At 49.8% G+C, this 17,417-nt stretch overlaps 7 protein-coding genes across 7 annotated transcripts; 3 read left to right on the top strand and 4 right to left on the bottom strand.

The window, feature by feature from the left end:
* Nucleotides 1-1,114: 1,114 nt before the first annotated feature.
* Nucleotides 1,115-2,298, bottom strand: BDV37DRAFT_241804 (protein kinase family protein). The gene is made up of 2 exons (XM_032081231.1): nt 1,356-2,298; nt 1,115-1,298 (listed from the first exon to the last, which is right to left on the bottom strand). Exon 1 carries the CDS (start codon nt 2,286-2,288, stop codon nt 1,470-1,472), a length of 819 nt encoding a protein of 272 aa, XP_031944362.1. The 5' UTR covers nt 2,289-2,298; the 3' UTR covers nt 1,115-1,298; nt 1,356-1,469.
* A 1,027-nt stretch (nt 2,299-3,325) lies between these two features.
* BDV37DRAFT_241806 (uncharacterized protein) lies at nt 3,326-5,774 on the top strand. The gene is made up of 2 exons (XM_032081232.1): nt 3,326-3,490; nt 3,545-5,774. Exons 1-2 carry the CDS (start codon nt 3,426-3,428, stop codon nt 5,193-5,195), a joined length of 1,716 nt encoding a protein of 571 aa, XP_031944363.1. The 5' UTR covers nt 3,326-3,425; the 3' UTR covers nt 5,196-5,774.
* On the top strand, nt 5,462-6,842 carry BDV37DRAFT_269469 (phosphatidylserine decarboxylase family protein; the record flags this gene model as incomplete). The annotated part of the gene is made up of 2 exons (XM_032084368.1): nt 5,462-6,628; nt 6,687-6,842. 2 exons carry the CDS (start codon nt 5,462-5,464, stop codon nt 6,840-6,842), a joined length of 1,323 nt encoding a protein of 440 aa, XP_031944364.1.
* A 60-nt stretch (nt 6,843-6,902) lies between these two features.
* Nucleotides 6,903-9,048, bottom strand: BDV37DRAFT_39952 (putative amino acid transporter). The gene has a single exon (XM_032090570.1). It carries the CDS (start codon nt 8,931-8,933, stop codon nt 7,194-7,196), a length of 1,740 nt encoding a protein of 579 aa, XP_031944365.1. The 5' UTR covers nt 8,934-9,048; the 3' UTR covers nt 6,903-7,193.
* A 1,054-nt stretch (nt 9,049-10,102) lies between these two features.
* Nucleotides 10,103-10,760, bottom strand: BDV37DRAFT_280312 (GNAT family N-acetyltransferase; the record flags this gene model as incomplete). Its single annotated transcript, XM_032086529.1, has 2 exons — nt 10,103-10,332; nt 10,418-10,760. 2 exons carry the CDS (start codon nt 10,758-10,760, stop codon nt 10,103-10,105), a joined length of 573 nt encoding a protein of 190 aa, XP_031944366.1.
* A 2,849-nt stretch (nt 10,761-13,609) lies between these two features.
* On the top strand, nt 13,610-15,463 carry BDV37DRAFT_291291 (putative transcription regulator (RTG2); the record flags this gene model as incomplete). Its single annotated transcript, XM_032088899.1, has 2 exons — nt 13,610-13,725; nt 13,780-15,463. The coding sequence occupies 2 exons, from the start codon at nt 13,610-13,612 to the stop codon at nt 15,461-15,463; spliced, it is 1,800 nt and encodes a 599-aa protein (XP_031944367.1).
* A 61-nt stretch (nt 15,464-15,524) lies between these two features.
* Nucleotides 15,525-16,934, bottom strand: BDV37DRAFT_291292 (kinesin family protein; the record flags this gene model as incomplete). Its single annotated transcript, XM_032088900.1, has 1 exon — nt 15,525-16,934. The coding sequence occupies one exon, from the start codon at nt 16,932-16,934 to the stop codon at nt 15,561-15,563; it is 1,374 nt and encodes a 457-aa protein (XP_031944368.1). The 3' UTR covers nt 15,525-15,560.
* Between the last annotated feature and the right edge of the window lie 483 nt (nt 16,935-17,417).

Below are 17,417 nucleotides of genomic sequence, written 5' to 3' on the forward strand. Positions count from 1 at the left end.
ACCCGGCTAGAGTCATTACGTCCGAAATCCATATATACAAATAAAGATTTAGGTCTAATTCTGTGTAGTAAGCCTGACACAACGTGCGAGGTTCATATTCTTTTTGTTTGCGGTAAGATCCAGACATCGATTCAGCGTTATTGGGCAGCTCATTGGGGAAATGCTGCCAACTTGGCGCACCGGCTGCAGCTCTGAGCAGCATTTTCGACTTCAGCCTTACTCCAATTAACCAGCGCCTCGTCAGCTTCACGGTGGAGAGGTCCGAGCGTCAATATGAGAAAGATTATGGATACAATTATAGTAGGCTTCTGATTTGCAGCAATGGAGAACGGAGGTTGTACTTGGGCCTACGAAGTAGTGCAGGTGGCTACCATGCATATATTCGCATACAAAGACCCCAAGCAACTCAGAACTAAAGGTCATTAGCGTCATATGACTGTTAGAAGTCCAGCGACAAGTGGGAAGATATTGTATGTAAAATACTTCCTATACGGTTTGAGCTAACATATGCATACTCCCGTCAGTAGTTCCCTTAGGGTTGGGCATTCCCTTGTACAGAATAGTAAGCTCATCAGCCATTCAAACGGATACTAGATGAAAGCTAAGACATTGCACCACCGTTTTCTGGTCGTTAGTCAATAATCGTGTAATACAAGCAGCCATCTATTGGTGTATGTGGCGGGGTCTGAACACAGACATGGTTGATGAGATTATAGCCTGCTCCGCGACTAGATTATGGACATACCTCTCTGGCTTCTTTGAGTAACTGAATCCAGGTTCAGAGAAAATAGAGAGGCTGAAATTACAGTTCACTCCCACGGCTGGTCCCCAACCACTATCCTGCATGGGTACTAGTTGATGAGGACTGGCACCTGCAAGACTACTCTTAGGCTTATACTACCCTAAGGATATCAATTCAATCGTGATCTTTCCTGTGTCCCCGTTAGATTGTGATATAGCCGATACCAACTACCAACTGACCTGGTCCCTCTCTTTTGAGTCCAAGTCTGTTGCGCAACACACCTGTTGTCCGGTAATGAAAGGAGACGTGGGCCGGGGGGCGTTCATCGAAGGCAATCAGTAATAGATGGAACTGTAACCCCAGTGTTATAATAGCACGTAATGCTAATGCAAACTCACTGCGGTAGCCTGAATCTTCCACACCTAGGGTGAGCTGAAACAGTCGCCGGGGTCTCTCAGGATGTATTTGTCTCACTTCCCTGGCCGGCGACGACTTCCCTTGACTAGAATAGATGCATTTAACGAGGCATATGAGACGAGGTAAGAAACGTCGATTCCTTTATTTCAGGTATTAGCCTCAGCGATAGTAGCTTGCCCCACGATTCTGCACCTACTTCTAGACTCTCAGGGTTCTTGATGTACTGAAACAATCCATACTAGCTTGACAACCAAAGACGTATCTTCCATGTATATATTACAGATCTGAGGAGAACAACTCGCCATTATTCTTACTCCTGACCCCATATCCTTTCGAGAGCGTCGCTTAGTGAAATGCGAGCTTTGGGATCCGTGTTTGTCAGGTCATCGCCAATAGATTGTAACTTTTCGCCAAATCTACTGGTGCCCATTTTCCTGGCCATAGTCAAAAGTAGCTTTCCATAAGCCCAACAGTCTGTAGCGACGCGTGTGTCGAATGACGTGCTAGCGGGAACCGTTTCAATGCTTCTTTGAATGATCTTTTGCATCTCTGGCGAGAGCCATTCCCATTCATACCCACCAGTTCCACTGATATCGATAAGGATAGCATTCTTATTCGCGTCAAGAACGACATTCGATGGTTTGATGTCAAGATGAGTCCGTTGCTGTGTGTGCAATATTTCCAATGCCCTCCCAGTCTGTATTGCCCATCGACTTAGCAATAAATCATCTAGGTCTTTATTCTCCGATAGAACTTGCTCAAGAGAGCCTACAGGATAGTATTCAAGGAGGAATCCTGTGATAACCGGCGAGGAGATTGTTGATCGATGAGTCTTGTAAGGATTATCAGATATTACAAGGCCGATTAGTTGTGCAATGTTTGGCTGTCCGCGAAATTGTGCGAGGGCGGTAATCTCGTTCATGATATAATGTGTGTCTTCTGGTATATAGATAGGGCGGTCGATCTTTTTATATGCAAACCGATTCTGCTTGAAACGGACCCTGGAGACGGTTGGGGCGATGGCCTCTTCGTCTTCTAGATAACTAACCTCAAAGATAGGTAGATCGTGAACTTGGTCAAGAACCGGGTATATAATTCTCCCCGGGTCTTCTTCAATCTGGAAGGTCATTCGATGGGCGATAGATAAAAAGAAATTTGCCTCTGTCTGATTATCATTCCGAGCCTTACGAATCGGAATCGGCTTAGGGCTTTGCTCAGCCAAGGTGAGACTGATGCGAGTCACAGTATCGGCCACCAGGTCTAACTGAGCGAAGTCAATAGCCTTGATAAATTCTTGCAGCATAGAGCGGCGCTTGAGGTAGCCTAATTGCAGTATCGACTCTGGTAGAGACCAAGCTATCTCAACTTTGATCCACCATGAAGAGGAGGAGGAGTAGAAGACTAAGGTCTGTGAAGGACGATCACCATTCCAATCGTGGAATGACTTGAATTCCAGCTCGTGAGATGAAGCAACTGACTTTTGGGTCATCTCGTCGGATGAAAGGAAAAGGTTGGACTCCCGTTTGTGAATGTCCAAAGTCGAGAGATGAATTGAGGGAGGAAAGAGAAAGGGGTGAGTGCTCATGAAGTAGATACGCAGGATCAGGGGCCACCACTCGACCTTTCTTTGCTCAGGTTCAGCCTATCCTAGGTTACATAGTAGTTGCCATGCTTACACTGATTGACCAATGGCGATACAAAGACCAGCTTGATGCACATGTGCTCACTAGGTTACCTGTCGCAAGCTCTTTCGGCTGACAGTACTGGTACCAGGAGTAGTTTTCCAGTGAGAGATACGAAGACTGGATACACGGAACAAAGAGAATCCAAGTGGTCCTCTCAGTACGATCAATGTCAGTTGGCGTTCGATATCATGGTGTTTTCGCCGCCTTAACAGCATACTCGCTGCTTTAAACAACATCATCTTTCTCGCCAACCTTGTTTGACAGAAAGAATGGCAAGAACTTACCCGGCATGATCCAGCACGGTTCAGTTATTTCAGTGAAATTTCCCGACATGATTCAAAGCTTTTTATTCTTTTTACGAGGAGGGAAAGGTATTGTATATGTAATGTTTCGTTGAAAACTGAATTGGTCTAGCAGCGGTGCTTGACTGAATGAGGCATAGCCTGCGGTCAACGTTCAGCATCAAGATAACTCGGTGTTCCTTTTCGGGTCAACGATCCCTTAATCTCAGTGATCGCCCTACTCTGCACTATCCATGAGCAATCTGGCATTCTTTCCCACTGCTCTTGATCGATGCCAATATGTCCTCTGCCTTGAGTAGTCCAATCAGGCCGCTGAGATCAAGACTCGGTTGTAAAACTTGCAAGTAAGTGCTTGCTTTCTTGTTATCAGCAAGGTATGAGTATTGAGTACATTCTAGAATTCGAAGAGTCAAATGCGGAGAAGAGAAACCAAATTGTGTACGATGCACCAGCACAGGCCGTAAGTGCGAGTACGAAGGCACAATTTCCGGCACATTCTCCTCCACGCCTTGCACAACTTCAATACAGGACCACCCACTTTCATTGCTGCCCAATACGGTGTGGCGTGAGCGTCGTGCCTTTGCCTACTACTTCCAGCAGGCCTCTGTATCCCTCGGTGGTGGACTGGATGTTCATTTCTGGCGCTCTATCGTTCCGCAAGTCTGTCGGAGTGAGCCGGGCGTATGGGATGCCATCATCGCACTCAGTGACCTGTTTGAGAGTCCCGGGCAGGACCCTCGTTCTCCCAGTCCGAAGCACCGAGATGCGTTAAGCTGGTATTCACGATCGGTGTCTGCTGTCCGTCAGCGAATTCAGCGGGGTGACATAGATATTTTTGCCGGACTAATAACTTGTATTCTCTTTATCAGCATTGAAGCCATCCAGGGAAATGAGCAGGAGGCCTTGCAGCTGTATGGTCAAGGTGTGCATCTCATTCGCACACTGCGCGCTCAAATAGCGTGTGGAGTTGTGTCAGCAACCAAAGCTTCCTTGTTAGAGGATGCCATCGTCCCGATATTCGTCCGTCTAGGAGTAGTTGCCCTCACTATTGCTCATCTTCCTGTGAGTGGTCTACTGCTAGACGATGATCCTGTACTGGTGCAAGAATTTGTCTCCCTCAAGTCCGCTCGGGAGGCCATCGCTCTCCTAAGCACTGAGATCCAGCTCTTTGAGCGCACTTGCATTGAGTATCGACACGAGTCTCACTCCTCCCATTTGCACCCAGAATTGATGGGCCGACAGATGGTCCTGTCAGGTAGATTAAAGGACTGGCATACTGCCTTTACCGTCCTCATTGAAGGTCTACACGCGAAAGGTGTTCTATCACAGCAGCAGATTGGCACAGGCGCCCTTCTATTAACCTACTATGAGATGTCGTTTGTTATACTTGCAACCTGCATATCCTCATCACACATGGTATATGACGCTTACACGGCAAACTTCCAAAATATAGTTGAACAGTCTAGCATTGCTATCAATGCATTAGCACGATCGGACGGCACACAACCGCCGTTTACGTTTGAAATGAACGCCGGTTTTCCGCTTTGGTTCACCTGCCTTAGATGCCGGGAACCCAAGATCCGACGCATGGCACTAGCTCTGTTTCGTCGAGGACCTCAAGCTCAGGGTTTCTACAACTCCGCCGGAGCAGCAGCCCTGGGTGAAAGTGTCATGATGCTAGAAGAAGCGTTGGCAGCTAGAGCAAATCAGGGTAAAGCCGAGTCTCTAAGACAGGAATCAACCAATTCAGCTGTTGAAAATAAGGCCTATAATCTAGACCATAATAGCGACGTTGCTAAGGCCGATTCTAGTTCTCTCCCTGTTTCTCAAGACTCTGAACTCGCAGTGTTTGTTCCGGAAGAAGCGCGTCTCGGACCCATTGGTATCTTTCGGTCACAAGACGGATTTCCGCCAGGAACGAAGGAGGAAGACGTCGCAAAGTGGAACCAAAGGCGCAACCAGACCTTTTTGCGGTTCTCACGGAACGAGTATGATCAAACGAGCGACACTTGGCGTGTTTTTCATGACTATGTTCCCATTGATAATTAATTAAAGCATGAACGATCGTGATGTGTATCACATAGTGGCCAAGAAGATGGTAGCATGACCGGGCAACAAAGCGATCACTTATCACCTTGCCTTTACTCAAGCTCATCGAATATACCTTCAACATCAAGATGACCAGCGGAATCCCCGTTCACCTTCCGTGGCCCTATCACCATGGCCGCACCCACCGAACTGGAGGATGGTTGACAGAAAACCCCGACACGGTCATCAGCTTCGTTCGAAAGGTCTCTCTCGAAGAGGACAAAGCAATGCTCCCTCTCCACCCCATCATCCAAAAGTTCCAAGCAACCGTCGACGGTTGCCCAGATCTCCGCATGTTTGCGTCCGCAATGCTCACCGAAGTGCCCGACAAGCCCCCATACATCAACGACCCAACTGGCACCAAACAGATTCGGGACTTTGACCACCTTCCCCATCTATTCAACTACACGATGCAGAAGGTGGCACCGCAGTGGAACATCGATGAGTACCACGTTGGCCTTATTGGTACTCCTTTCAACGCAGTGCTGGACTGGCCCATGGCTACTCCAAGCGGATACGCGTTCTTCCTGCGCAAGGAAGTCAACTTCCATATGAAGAGGATTCTAGATTACTGGAGAGATTATTTCCTTTCCACATCGGCTTCCACAAATGTCCTAACCGAGGAACCAAACGGGTGGCTGTCGGAGGAAGCCCGCAAAGTCATCGAAGATGAGACCAACCTCGATCCAAACCACCGGTACAGCTTCGGGGAATTATTCGGACACAGCAGGGCGGACGGCAAGCACTGGGGCTTCAAATCCTGGGACGACTTCTTCACCCGCAAATTCGCCGATTACGACAAGCTTCGGCCTGTCTATGCCCCCGACCATGACTCCTGGGTAGTCAGCGCCTGTGAATCGAAGCCCTTCGCACTCCAAACCCACGTGAAAGCCTACGATACCTTCTGGTTGAAGGGTCAGCCCTACTCCGTGTACGAGATGCTAGACAAGGAAGAGGAGGCCGAGCACTTCGTCGACGGAACCACCTATCAAGCCTTCTTGAGCGCCACGTCGTACCACCGTTGGCATTCTCCCGTCAACGGCACCATCAAGAAAGTGAAGCTGATCCACGGGACCATGTTCTCCGAGCCAACCATCACCGGATTCATGAATCCCGATGGCCCAGACCCCGCTGCCCCAGACAGGGCCCAGGGCTATATTACGCATGTCGCGACGCGAGCCCTCATCTTCATTAAGGCCCCGGAGCCGGTCGGGCTCACCTGCGTCGTCACAGTGGGTATGGCGGATGTCTCAACCTGCGATGTTACCGTTACGCAGGGTGATACCGTGTCCAAGGGCCAAGAGATCGGCATGTTCCATCATGGCGGATCAACACACTGTCTGCTGTTTCGGAAGGGCGTCAATCTCACTTGGGTGACGGATGCCTTTCCCGGTGTGAGTAGTAAGAATCTTCCCGTGCGGGGTGCTCTGGTGCACGTTTCCTCTGCAACAGATACGCAGGAAGTTGGAGATGGTTTACATGGATTTCAGGAGCGTCGTCATGGCTATGATGATCGGTATGGCCGAGGATACAGGGGTAATTATAGGCGAACGGGGCATGGCGGTTAACATTAGCGTGGTTATCTTGGGTACCAGTAGGTTAAATTAGAATTCAGAGATTTCGAAGAAGCTTATGACCCTCGATGATGGAAAATATGTATCCATGTAGCTCTGGAATATGAGTTTGCCTACAATTACATCAGGAGAACACAGCAAGTTGAGGCATTCTTGATTTTGTATCTGTTTATAGATCCTCGTCGTCGAACAACATAGTATCTCGCTACTTTCGGTTTTTCCCCTTTTTTTCCTCGTTTGGTATTAGCTTTGGAAGTCTCCCTGTATCCGATAACAGGAAACAGTAGAGCGCGTCTTGCGCAAAGTCAGCCTCCACTCTACATTGACGTCGCTCAAGCAATGATAGGCAACAAGCCCACCTTCCAGACCCCTGGTGAGAAATGGATCACGGACTGCCTTGGATCCAAACAGCCAGTGTGGCGAGGGTTGTGTAAACCATGAAGACGAAACCAAGCGACATCATAGCAATGTCTCCCCGTTTCTCCCACGGAGATTCCGCCACGCCTTTCCAATGCAGGTACGCTGGATAGATATATACCAGCGGAACACACGCAAACGACCCGATGATGGATACAAACTTGTCCAAGTCACCCGCACCAACGGAGGATATAAATCCGCAGCAGAGCACAAGGAACATTCGGAAGATATTCTTCTTCCATTTGATCGACGTGTCGCCTTTCCCAGACTTGTGCCCGAAGAGTTTGCCCTCCATGATTCGGGTAGCTGGAAACAGCTGGATTGGAGCCCCAACGAGGATGGCCAGGGAATACAGAAATTGGATCGTGTTGACGAGTCGGTCTGTCTGGGGGAAATTGCTGAAGATCTCTGTCTGAGTTCGGTTACCGAACGTAGCATACGACAATGCACCGACTGCTGTGAAGAGTATGGTGATGATCGCCATGACGATGTATAGGAGGCGGTCAAAATGCTGCGGCATTCTCATGGACGATTGGATCGGCAACACGAGACCGATTCCTTCGAAGGTGAATATCGACGAACCAATGGTCAGAGTGAATGACTGCGGGTTGAATAGCTCGACGGTGGGGTCTGCTCCCGGTCGCTTTACGAGAGTCGCAATGTCATACCAGTAGATGTATCCAAGTCCCAGGAGAATGAACACATCGGAAAGCAGCGCTGCCGGGCCCAGCTTAGAGATATTTCGAATCCATGCCAGAGGAATGAGCACCAGCAATTGGAGTAAGATCAAACCGCCCGTCGATATATCGGTCGCCATAGCCTTCAGGAAGGCCTGCATATTCTCGGCGGTGAAGATGAAGCACGTGCAGACGAAGCCCATCTGAGAGATGGTGATGGATGAGAGGATCAAGGTCCGGAGACGGGATCCTGCAATCCGCTCCCCAATTTCGCCATAACCCCCACCATATTGTCGGCGACACTGGAGGAGAAGGTGAAAGCATACGGTGGTGATCAGCGCAACCGTCACTAGGGTAATCGAGGAAAATAAAATCCCTCCGTTGCGGAACGCTTTGGGCAGGAAAATAATCCCGGTGCCAACAAAGGCCTTCAGCAGCGTGAAAAAGGTCTTCATATTAGACGCGTCGCCTGGACGGCCGACTCGTGAACGCCGCCGGGTCCTCTGTATCAAGGGGGTTCGCTCCCATGGCAATGTCCTACTCTCCCGGTCTTCGCTAACCACGGAGTCTTCCTCCGTCTCTGCTAAATCCTCACCAGCAAAATTACCATATAGATCCAGGAAATCGAGAAAGGACGTCGTCACACCCGGATAATCAAAGTTGCTGTTCTTGTGGTGTTGCACGAAATGGCGACGGAAGCTGCCCGGCTCCATAGCAGCAACGCCCTCTTCTATTGCATCTTCGGGTTGCCTTGGGGGAAAGGAAAAGCTTGCGGCCCGTTTATCTATCTTCGCCAGCTTCGACTTGGCTTCGATCCGGTAAAGGTCACGGTGTACGTCGCCGCCTTGTAGTAGGAGAGAGGACTGCGGCTCCGGGGTGTCCTCCGCATCTCCGCTAGCCGTTTCTGACGGAGCAAAGCTCTCCTCCTGCAGTGAGGCTGTGAACTGGGGGTTGAGATGCTGGGCCAGGATAGCGTCGCGGCCCTCGGCGTCCTGGTCTCGCGGCGTGGAGGTAAGGTTCTGGTCGGACATGATGAAGCTGGGTGGTTACACGGTTTGTAGAATGAGCGGCGGATCGAGGAATTTCCAGGAACCGACGCGGGGGAGACTAGTCACATTCTGCTGAATGCGAATAGAGGGAGAAAACCTTTCTTTTCGGGTCGACCAAGAAGAATATAGAACAAAAGGGACGTCAGAAGACGACGTCACTCTGCAGTCTCGACGGAATCACCGCGGTCACATGACGGGCGATCCGAAACAAACAACAAAAACAGCCTTTGGGACTCCATCCCGCTAGACCGCTTTTAGTCTAGAGCAGCACACCGCCTCGTCCAGGTCTGTCATTGGTTGAAGCGAGTTTGCATCTATTGCACCCTTGCATACATCCCTCCAGAGTCAACAACCTCACGGAGTTCCTTTTCTTTCGGATACATTTCCTTGTTCAGTCAAGCTGTTTAGTTCTTTTGTTAACTTACGAAATGTGGGGAAATAGTATATATCTCTCTGGCGGCATTGATCCGCAACGGGCAACTTTAAATATACAAGAATAAGAAAAATATATCTCAAAATAATGATGTGATCATAGACATTCGGTCAACCATGAAACCCCCTTCAATTACCCGCAAAACCCGCCTTTTATACATCTTCCGCATCTAAGCGTGGTAGGACGCCATGGTAAAGAGAGTCACGCCACTGAATATGATCATGTTGCAGTTCGTTGATTGCGCAGTGACATGCTGCGTGACTGGCAAAGAAGTAAGCACGAAAATGACGACTAAAACGAATTGAAATGATGGCATTGAAGGCTACGGCTGAACGGATGATAATTAGTGAGAGGAGCGACATGATAACAAGGCTAAGATATAAACGTTGAGTGGGGTGGTGAAGCTAGGGCTTTGTTATTATAGATCAGAATGTGAACAAGACAAAATGGTCTCGTTCACCTCTCTTATAGTCCCTTGTTCATTTATGAGAAAATCGAAAGTAAGAATACAAACCTGACACAAAAGTCCCGGAAATGGGAGGCCTTGGTCCCGGGTGAAGATATAGATCTGCCACGATGTCGTCGCAACATTGCTGATGGCCGCATAGACCGCGTGGCTATAGGCAGCGTACGATATAGGGGAATGAGTACACGAAAAGTAATCCTCCAACACCAATATACATAACCAGATGAGTGAGGAAGAAGGGGCTTTATTCTTTCAGTTTACCAACCTCGGCTCTCTGACCATGGGGTTGGCTCCTTCAGGAGTGTCGTCACGGCCTTCCAGCAGCTTAAATCCAAATTTTCGATACAGTCCAATTCCTTGATCGCTGGAGGCTATGTAAATTGCGGCCCCGTTGCGGTCAGCGAGATCACATCCCCACTGCACTAACAGGGAAGCGGCACCTCTTCGTTGATGTTGAGGATCTGTGCACAGCATGTCTAAGTCTATAAAACATGGTTAGAACGAACGTACGCCAGTCAAAGGGGGCTTAACTACAGTAATGCTTTCGTCCCTGCATCAAGTTCCTACGCTGATTCTCGTTTCCTCCGAAATATTGGGTGCAGAGCTCGGCATTTGACTCTGGATGCCATGGCGGAAATCGCTCGCCACATTCATCCGGCTGCAGGTCCCATTTTGCGTATGCCATGATATCACTGGGGTGCGCGGCATCTACTATCTTGATATACTTTTGATATGGTCTGTTCATAAGGTCATGGTAATGGGCTTCATTCCACCACGTGCGCACGCCGGGGGTATCGGGAATCAATGCCAGGTTGTGTGGCGTACCGAATGCGCGAAACCAAACATCGGTGATCTTGGGGATGTCGTCTGGACCAACCTCCCTGAGTTGGAGAGTCGACTGATTTGCCATTTTCTCGAAGATTTAATGAGCCTTCCAGAGGCAGAGAAGCTGCGATAACCGCTACGCGGGTCTAAGACTTATATGAGCACGACCGTGCAATTCTCTCCACCGTCCTTGGTCCATTCGCAAAGACAGCAGGGAATCCCTGGTCGATCCACGGATGGGAGGTCCCTTCACCACTCATTGTCGTTACCCAAAGTCAATGATGTCAGGAACGACGCTTTAACTTTCGACGCCAGCTGGTAGAGACTCTAAGCCATTCCCATCTTGTGGTTGAGCCTCCCGAGAGGTCCGCTTCTGAACACTATTTCAAGTTGTTCCTACCTGGCGATCTTGAATCACCGACGTGGTGATCAGGACTCTTGTTAGTTTCTACGCCTCCTTCAAATTGTACCGTCACAGTGAGAAGGGAATCCTGATGGCAAGTTGATCTGTCTTTGTGAAGCGTCTCCTAACTACCTAAGCGGTGTTACTACAGCCCCGTTCCTTTGCTGTGGTGATTTTATGTTATGTTTTGCACAGGGTTCTCGGCGTTCAATAGCCTGAATTAACACATGCCGGTAGTTTTTTCGTGAGGTTGATTGTTGCCTCTGTTTAGTCGTTCTACGGCTTTGGCAAATGAACAGGTTTTATTTAAAAGCCACCAAAAACATTGCCGTACACGAGAAAGACCGTGGAAGGAGTGGGCCAAGCTTAAACACTGAGGCCAAGCTTTCAGAAGCTTTAATTTGTGGGTTCGACGGGATAGTCAGCCTGGGGAAATAAGGGCATGGAAATAGCTGCTAGATTTGCGTGGTACAACTCCTGATTAACCTCCGATCAAAACCTAGAGAGGTCAGAGCCTATCCAAGCATCCTGGTTGGAGCAAGAGGCTATCATGAGGAACATGCGTTACCTGATTGAGATATGTGTGCTTGATCATCCTGGGCAAAATCCTAGTATGCTGATAATAACTTGCCTAATTTGCCCTGGGTTGTTTCTGATGTTAACACGTCTACTAGTTTTCAAACCTATGTCCCACAGTCTTCCATGACCGTCTTCGTATTGGAGGATCGATAGTCTCGCCAAATAGATTCGGTAATTTTTGGCGAGTCTCGCAGCGGAGATGACCATCGCACAGGCTGTGGCGGCTTACAGCACACGGAGCCAAGAGAAACACAAAGATGTTGGATATCGCTTCCCGGCCCTCGGCTGTTTAAATACCATGCGGTGTGTTAAGATTAATAGAATCGTTCCCAGTGTCTTTCCGGTTGCACTTGATAGACCCCTTGAATCATAGAACTTTGACGAGACAAACATCCAAATTTTCCTACGCGGAAAACCTCCTGGCAACAGACCCCAGTATGGCTGACGGAAGCAAGCCTGCGAAAGTTGTGTATAACTGGTGGGTGATGCTGTGGATGTGGGGAATGCAATTGTATGCTATATTCATAAACCACTATCCTGCATGATAGCTAAGATAAAGGGGAAAGATACTTTGTATTTTACATCAACACGCTGCGATGGATTGTATCTCTCCTGCTCGTTCTCACACCCACGCTATGGGGTCCACGCATGTGGTTCGTGCTCCTAGGCAGCAGCTTGACCGAGCAACCAGTTTATATCGGTGACACGGTTATGAATACAATGTCTCAACAGGATTCCGATGGTCGCTGCAAAACGTGGACCGAAAAACGAGATGCAATCTCCGACTCGACGTCCAGTGCCTCGGGGTGGTACGGTCCTGGCGCCTATCTGGCCTGGTTGATCACCGCTTATGCCACGGCTCTGTCCACCATATGGCACTCGAAATGTTCCGAGCGACATCCGGAGGTGAATAAGCTCGACGGAGAAGTCATCCTCGCTATTGGCTATCCGCTAGTCGCCCTGTGCGATGTTTTACTTCGTCTGATACGATGTCAGATCGACCCCGGCATGACCGCCGCCGTTTTTGTGCTTGTATCGACATTGACCATTATCGGACCCCTGACTCGATTGTCGTGGCAGGAAGACGGCGTGGAGCTGGCGATGGATCAGCCCCGTTTCCCCAACACAGTGAAAGAGTGGACATGGAAAACGATCCGCTTCCTCTGTCATACTGTGATCTACACCATCATTTCCGAACCATACCTTGAGCATCGGGTCTTGTTATCCGTTTATATACTACTATTTGTGACGTTGTTGTACTCTGGAATTCACGGGGAGGCACTATCCGACAAATATCCGTATCGGCAGATTGTATATCGGCCTCGGGGAGAGCGCGTGGCGGCCTTCTGCATCGTACAGCTTGTTTTTCATATCGTGTTGCTCTCGATTTCCCATAAGATCTGGCCCAAGACGGATGCCAGTCTTCTGGATCTAGATCAGATCGCTGGTATATTCCTCACTATGACCACGGTGGTGTATTCCCGGCGGGAGGGTATCGTGACACTTGCGAAAAAGTTCAAACGTAAACGTCCCACGTCTGAAGTACCAACAGACGCTTAATCTGTAGGCTATGGACAGGGTAAGGATGCACACCATTGATATGCGCTGCATAGGGCAAAGGATAGAAGGGCCGGGTTATCCGAGCTTTTGATATGGGAACTAGCGTCCAGCAGTGGGTCAATCGCGAGCAAGAAATGGGACTATAGACATGAATACCATGGAAAGGATTAGTGCCTTGTTCTGTACTTGAGTTTACTGTCAACCATGTATACGTGCAAGTAACTCTGCATCTTCAGGTCTTGAAGTCAAGTCATGACATCATCCGCTGTCTGGAATGCAACGCCGAGCTTAACCGCAATGTATCTTCCATATTTTCTACAATGCCTCTGACTTTACTCTTAGATGACCATCTAGACGCATCTGTCTGACTATCTAAATTTGTAACCGCCAAAATGGGTGGCGGTCTTCAATTCCCTAGTTACCAGCCTCAACCAACCGACAACAAAGACTCGCGATGGCAAGAACCAGGAGAAAAGCGATATCTTCACGGGATCGTAGACATGGGCAGGCAAGAAACATGCCACTCTGCAGATCGCTAACCTATCTAATTTGCACCCGGTAGTAATGGAATCCGATGCTCGATTACGGACCTGTCCCCGCCAACCACCCGCATCCTGCCCACTGTTTATTCGCAACGGTTCAACATCTCACTCTACGATGCGCAGTATGACTCCGAGACCGGAAAACAGATTCCGATCCCGAAGAAGGTGATCAATGCGGTCGTTGCAGCTATACTTCGCTTCCAGATCGTCTGTCTGGAGGTGGGTGTACCGGCGAGTCAGATACGAGTGATTGCGACGGAGGCTACGCGGAAGGCGATTAACTCGGAGGAGTTTGTGAAGGCCATCCAGGACAGGACCCACGTCAGCGTGCGAATGATGCCAAAGGATGAGGAGGGCGTCGTGGGCGCGTGGGGGATTGCGAGCGGATATTCCGATATCGAGGGATTGGCCATTGACCTCGGGGGAGGAAGTATGCAGATGACTTGGATTGTTTCGCATGGTGGGCACGTAAATATCAGCCCCAAGGGATCGATTAGTTTTCCGTATGGCGCGGCAGCTCTCACGCAGAAATTGGAAGCGCTGACGAAAGGTAAAGACGAGGACGAGGCACGTAAGGCCAAGGCGCAGTTTCGCGAGGAGATGACTACTCAGTTTCGTCGCGCGTGGGAGGATTTAGAGATCCCTGAGCATCTCGTCGATAAGGCGAAGAGAGACGGAGGCTTTGAACTGTACCTCTCTGGGGGAGGATTCCGGGGGTGGGGATATCTTCTTCTCTATCTCCATCAGGTGCGAGGCGAGTATTACCCGATTTCAATCATCAATGGATATTCGGCTGGTAAGAAAGACTTCGAGAACACAGAGGCGCTGAAGAAGGTTGCTGAGACTGCCAACGATATCTTCCGTGTGTCTGATCGACGCCGAAAGCAAGTCCCATCGGTCGCATTCCTCGTGAATGTGCTTGCGAAGGCAATCCCCCATGGGATTAAAGAGGCTCACTTCTGCCAGGGAGGTGTTCGGGAAGGTGCTCTGTATCGCAATGTCCTACCTGTGATCCGCCAGCAGGACCCATTGCAAGTTGCGACCACGAGTTTCGCTCGCGGCTCTGCCCAGGCGATGGCTTTTCTGGCCTTCTCGTCCATTCCTCGTCCATCAAAGGAGAGGTCCTTCCCCCATTCGATCAGTCCGCATGTCATTCAGGCTTTTGCCAACATCCTTTACGCGCATGCTACGATGTCTAAAGAGACAGCGGCCACCGCTGCCCTATACAGCACCAGCACCGGGGTCCTGGCAGAAGCGCATGGTATACCTCATGCCGATCGCGCTCGCCTGGCGTTGATGCTGCAGGAGAGGTACGGTGGCGAATTGCCGCCTCGCGAGATGGACTTTAAGAAAAGCCTACGCTCGCTTCTGACACCAGAGGAAATCTGGTGGACACGGTATCTAGGGAAGCTGGGTCTCATCATCAGCCGTGTGTATCCCACAGGCGTCATTGACCCGTCCAGACCGCGCGCACTACCAAGAGCCCGCTGGGCAAACGATCTGGGGAAGAAGAAGAACAAGGAAGGGATTGAGCTGAAAGTCTCACTGCAGCGGGTAGGGTTTGATCCCACCAGGTTGAAGCAAGAGTTAGAAGCAGACCTGAAGAAACTGCGGAAGGTTGGGAAAAGAAAGCACTGGATTGGGGGTAGGGACGGATGGGGGATGAAAGTCGATGTGATTCTGGTGGAAGAGGACCTGCTCTAGCGGCGATATTACGAGGAAAGGATTATCTTGAATTAAATGGTTCTATTAGTGCACACTTCGGCGTGTTTCCGGTGCTCCTGATGCAAATCCTGGCTCATTATTGTTTTATCGTTTGCCGCACCACCCTCTTCTTCTCCCCGCCAGCTACCCCAACGAGGTTCCCGTACTTCAGCGTGTTCAGAGTGGCAGCAAATTGCTCTGATGATGGCGACACCGTGAGGATCATTGCGGAACAACTATCAGTCGTATTCGTGCCCAGGAAGTGGCCCCGCAACACCATAGTCAGGGGCGATGACCGGAACGGGATGCGTGTCTGCTTGGAAGCTCGCGCCCGGATAACCTCTTTCAATGCCAGCAGGTCTGTGTTAATCTGCCGTCCTTCTTGTTGCTCCTGGGGGGTCTGCTTTGGTCGCGCCACGGTCGAGGTCGTCTTGTCATGATAATACTCGGAACCAGCCAGATCGACAAAAATCAGTTTCCCCCCGAGACATGACTGACCGGATGATTGCAAAATATCATTAACTTTGTTCTCTGCCTGCTGCACATATGATTCGAACTCGGCTTTCTTTGCTTCGGCGGCGTCGATCCGGGCCTGGTCGGTCTGATGGTCCGGGTTGGGGACATATTTGCCGTCTGCATTCTGAATAACCCCCTTCATGGTCTCTTCGATGTAAATATCTGTCGCACGCTTTCCTACCGGCACTAATTCTGATTGCCGCTGGACAACCGCATCGCGAGCCTCAAGGAGTGCCCTCGTCACAATCTCTAGTTCCAAAACGGCGTGCGTGCGCGAACTCTGGTCATGGACCGTGGATGTTCCCGTCGCTCTGAGCTTGAGTCCTGCCAGCAGCTCCTGGCGCAGGTCCTCGAAACTCCAGCATGCTTTCGTGACAATCGGACGGACCCGAACTTTGCCCTCCTCCAGGATCTCCGTCTCGCCCCTAATGTGCGTTTTTCCATCATGCCCCTCGCGAACGAAACATTGGCATCGTCCATTGAGCAAATCGAAAGCTATATTCTTGCGTAGCTCGAACATTCGAATGCCAAGAGCTAGTTCCTCACCAGGGGTATCAATGTCCTGATTGAGGTCTGTCAATGCCTCGCTGAGATGTCTGGCAGCGGCTAAACAGAGTCCAAATTCATCGGGGTTCTTAAAGTCGTACCCGATGATCGTATGTGACTTCCCACTTCCGGAATGTCCGTAAGCAAAGAAATTACATGATCGGCCGCTCAGCACATGGGGCAGAGTTGGTGCGACTGCGGCTTCGAAGACCGATTTGTTATTATCGGTTGCTTCGAATACTTGGGTAAAGGCAGCCTCGCTTTTCCACGGACGTTCCGTAGCAGAAGGTGAAGACGGAGTGAGTGAGATAGATATGCGACCACTGTCTTGTTTATTATGCGTGCGACGAGTCTCTGGCGCTGTTGACTCACTGGGCCGCCAGCGGGTGTATACTTTGAATTGATGCATTATGATCTATTGCGCAATGGATATCGGAAAGTGGGAGTGGTGCTCGAGAAAGAGGAACGGAGAGCTGTTTAAGTATTTTTTTACTTAACAGGTGGTCCCTCACCGTGCGTTCGATTACCTCCATTCTGCCACATTATTTGTTTCCTTTTTGGCCTGGTGTTGATTGAGTACGAGGTTGTTGGCTCTCAAGCATCCACTCAGCAACACGATTGAACGTCGTTTCTTGACTGACCCACCCGTTGTTTTCATCCGGGAATTGCCAATCTCCGAAAGTCCGGCTTCAAATACAGGATCAACAGGCCTTATAGGGCAGCATAGTATATCCCCTATAATCACTCTTGAAGACATGATATATGTACTCATTCGACACAATTCAACCGGTTCCCTTCAACTAGCTTCATTATAACATCCCTCATTTAGTATGTTTCATAAACTTCTAGAAACCCTACCAGCCCCGTTTCCTAAGACACAGTACTCTCTGCC

The sequence above is a fragment of the Aspergillus pseudonomiae genome (genome assembly GCF_009193645.1).
Source record: "Aspergillus pseudonomiae strain CBS 119388 unplaced genomic scaffold BDV37scaffold_13, whole genome shotgun sequence".
In the NCBI taxonomy this organism is placed as follows: domain Eukaryota; kingdom Fungi; phylum Ascomycota; class Eurotiomycetes; order Eurotiales; family Aspergillaceae; genus Aspergillus; species Aspergillus pseudonomiae.

Excerpts from the sequence above, each read along its gene's own strand:
- BDV37DRAFT_39952 (XM_032090570.1), bottom strand. The coding sequence starts at position 8,933 with ATGTCCGACCAGAACCTTACCTCCACGCCGCGAGACCAGGACGCCGAG.
- BDV37DRAFT_241806 (XM_032081232.1), top strand. The coding sequence starts at position 3,426 with ATGTCCTCTGCCTTGAGTAGTCCAATCAGGCCGCTGAGATCAAGACTC. Across the intron at positions 3,491-3,544 it reads CTCGGTTGTAAAACTTGCAA|AATTCGAAGAGTCAAATGCG; the intron begins GTAAGTGCTTGC and ends AGTACATTCTAG.
- BDV37DRAFT_241804 (XM_032081231.1), bottom strand. The coding sequence starts at position 2,288 with ATGACCTTCCAGATTGAAGAAGACCCGGGGAGAATTATATACCCGGTT.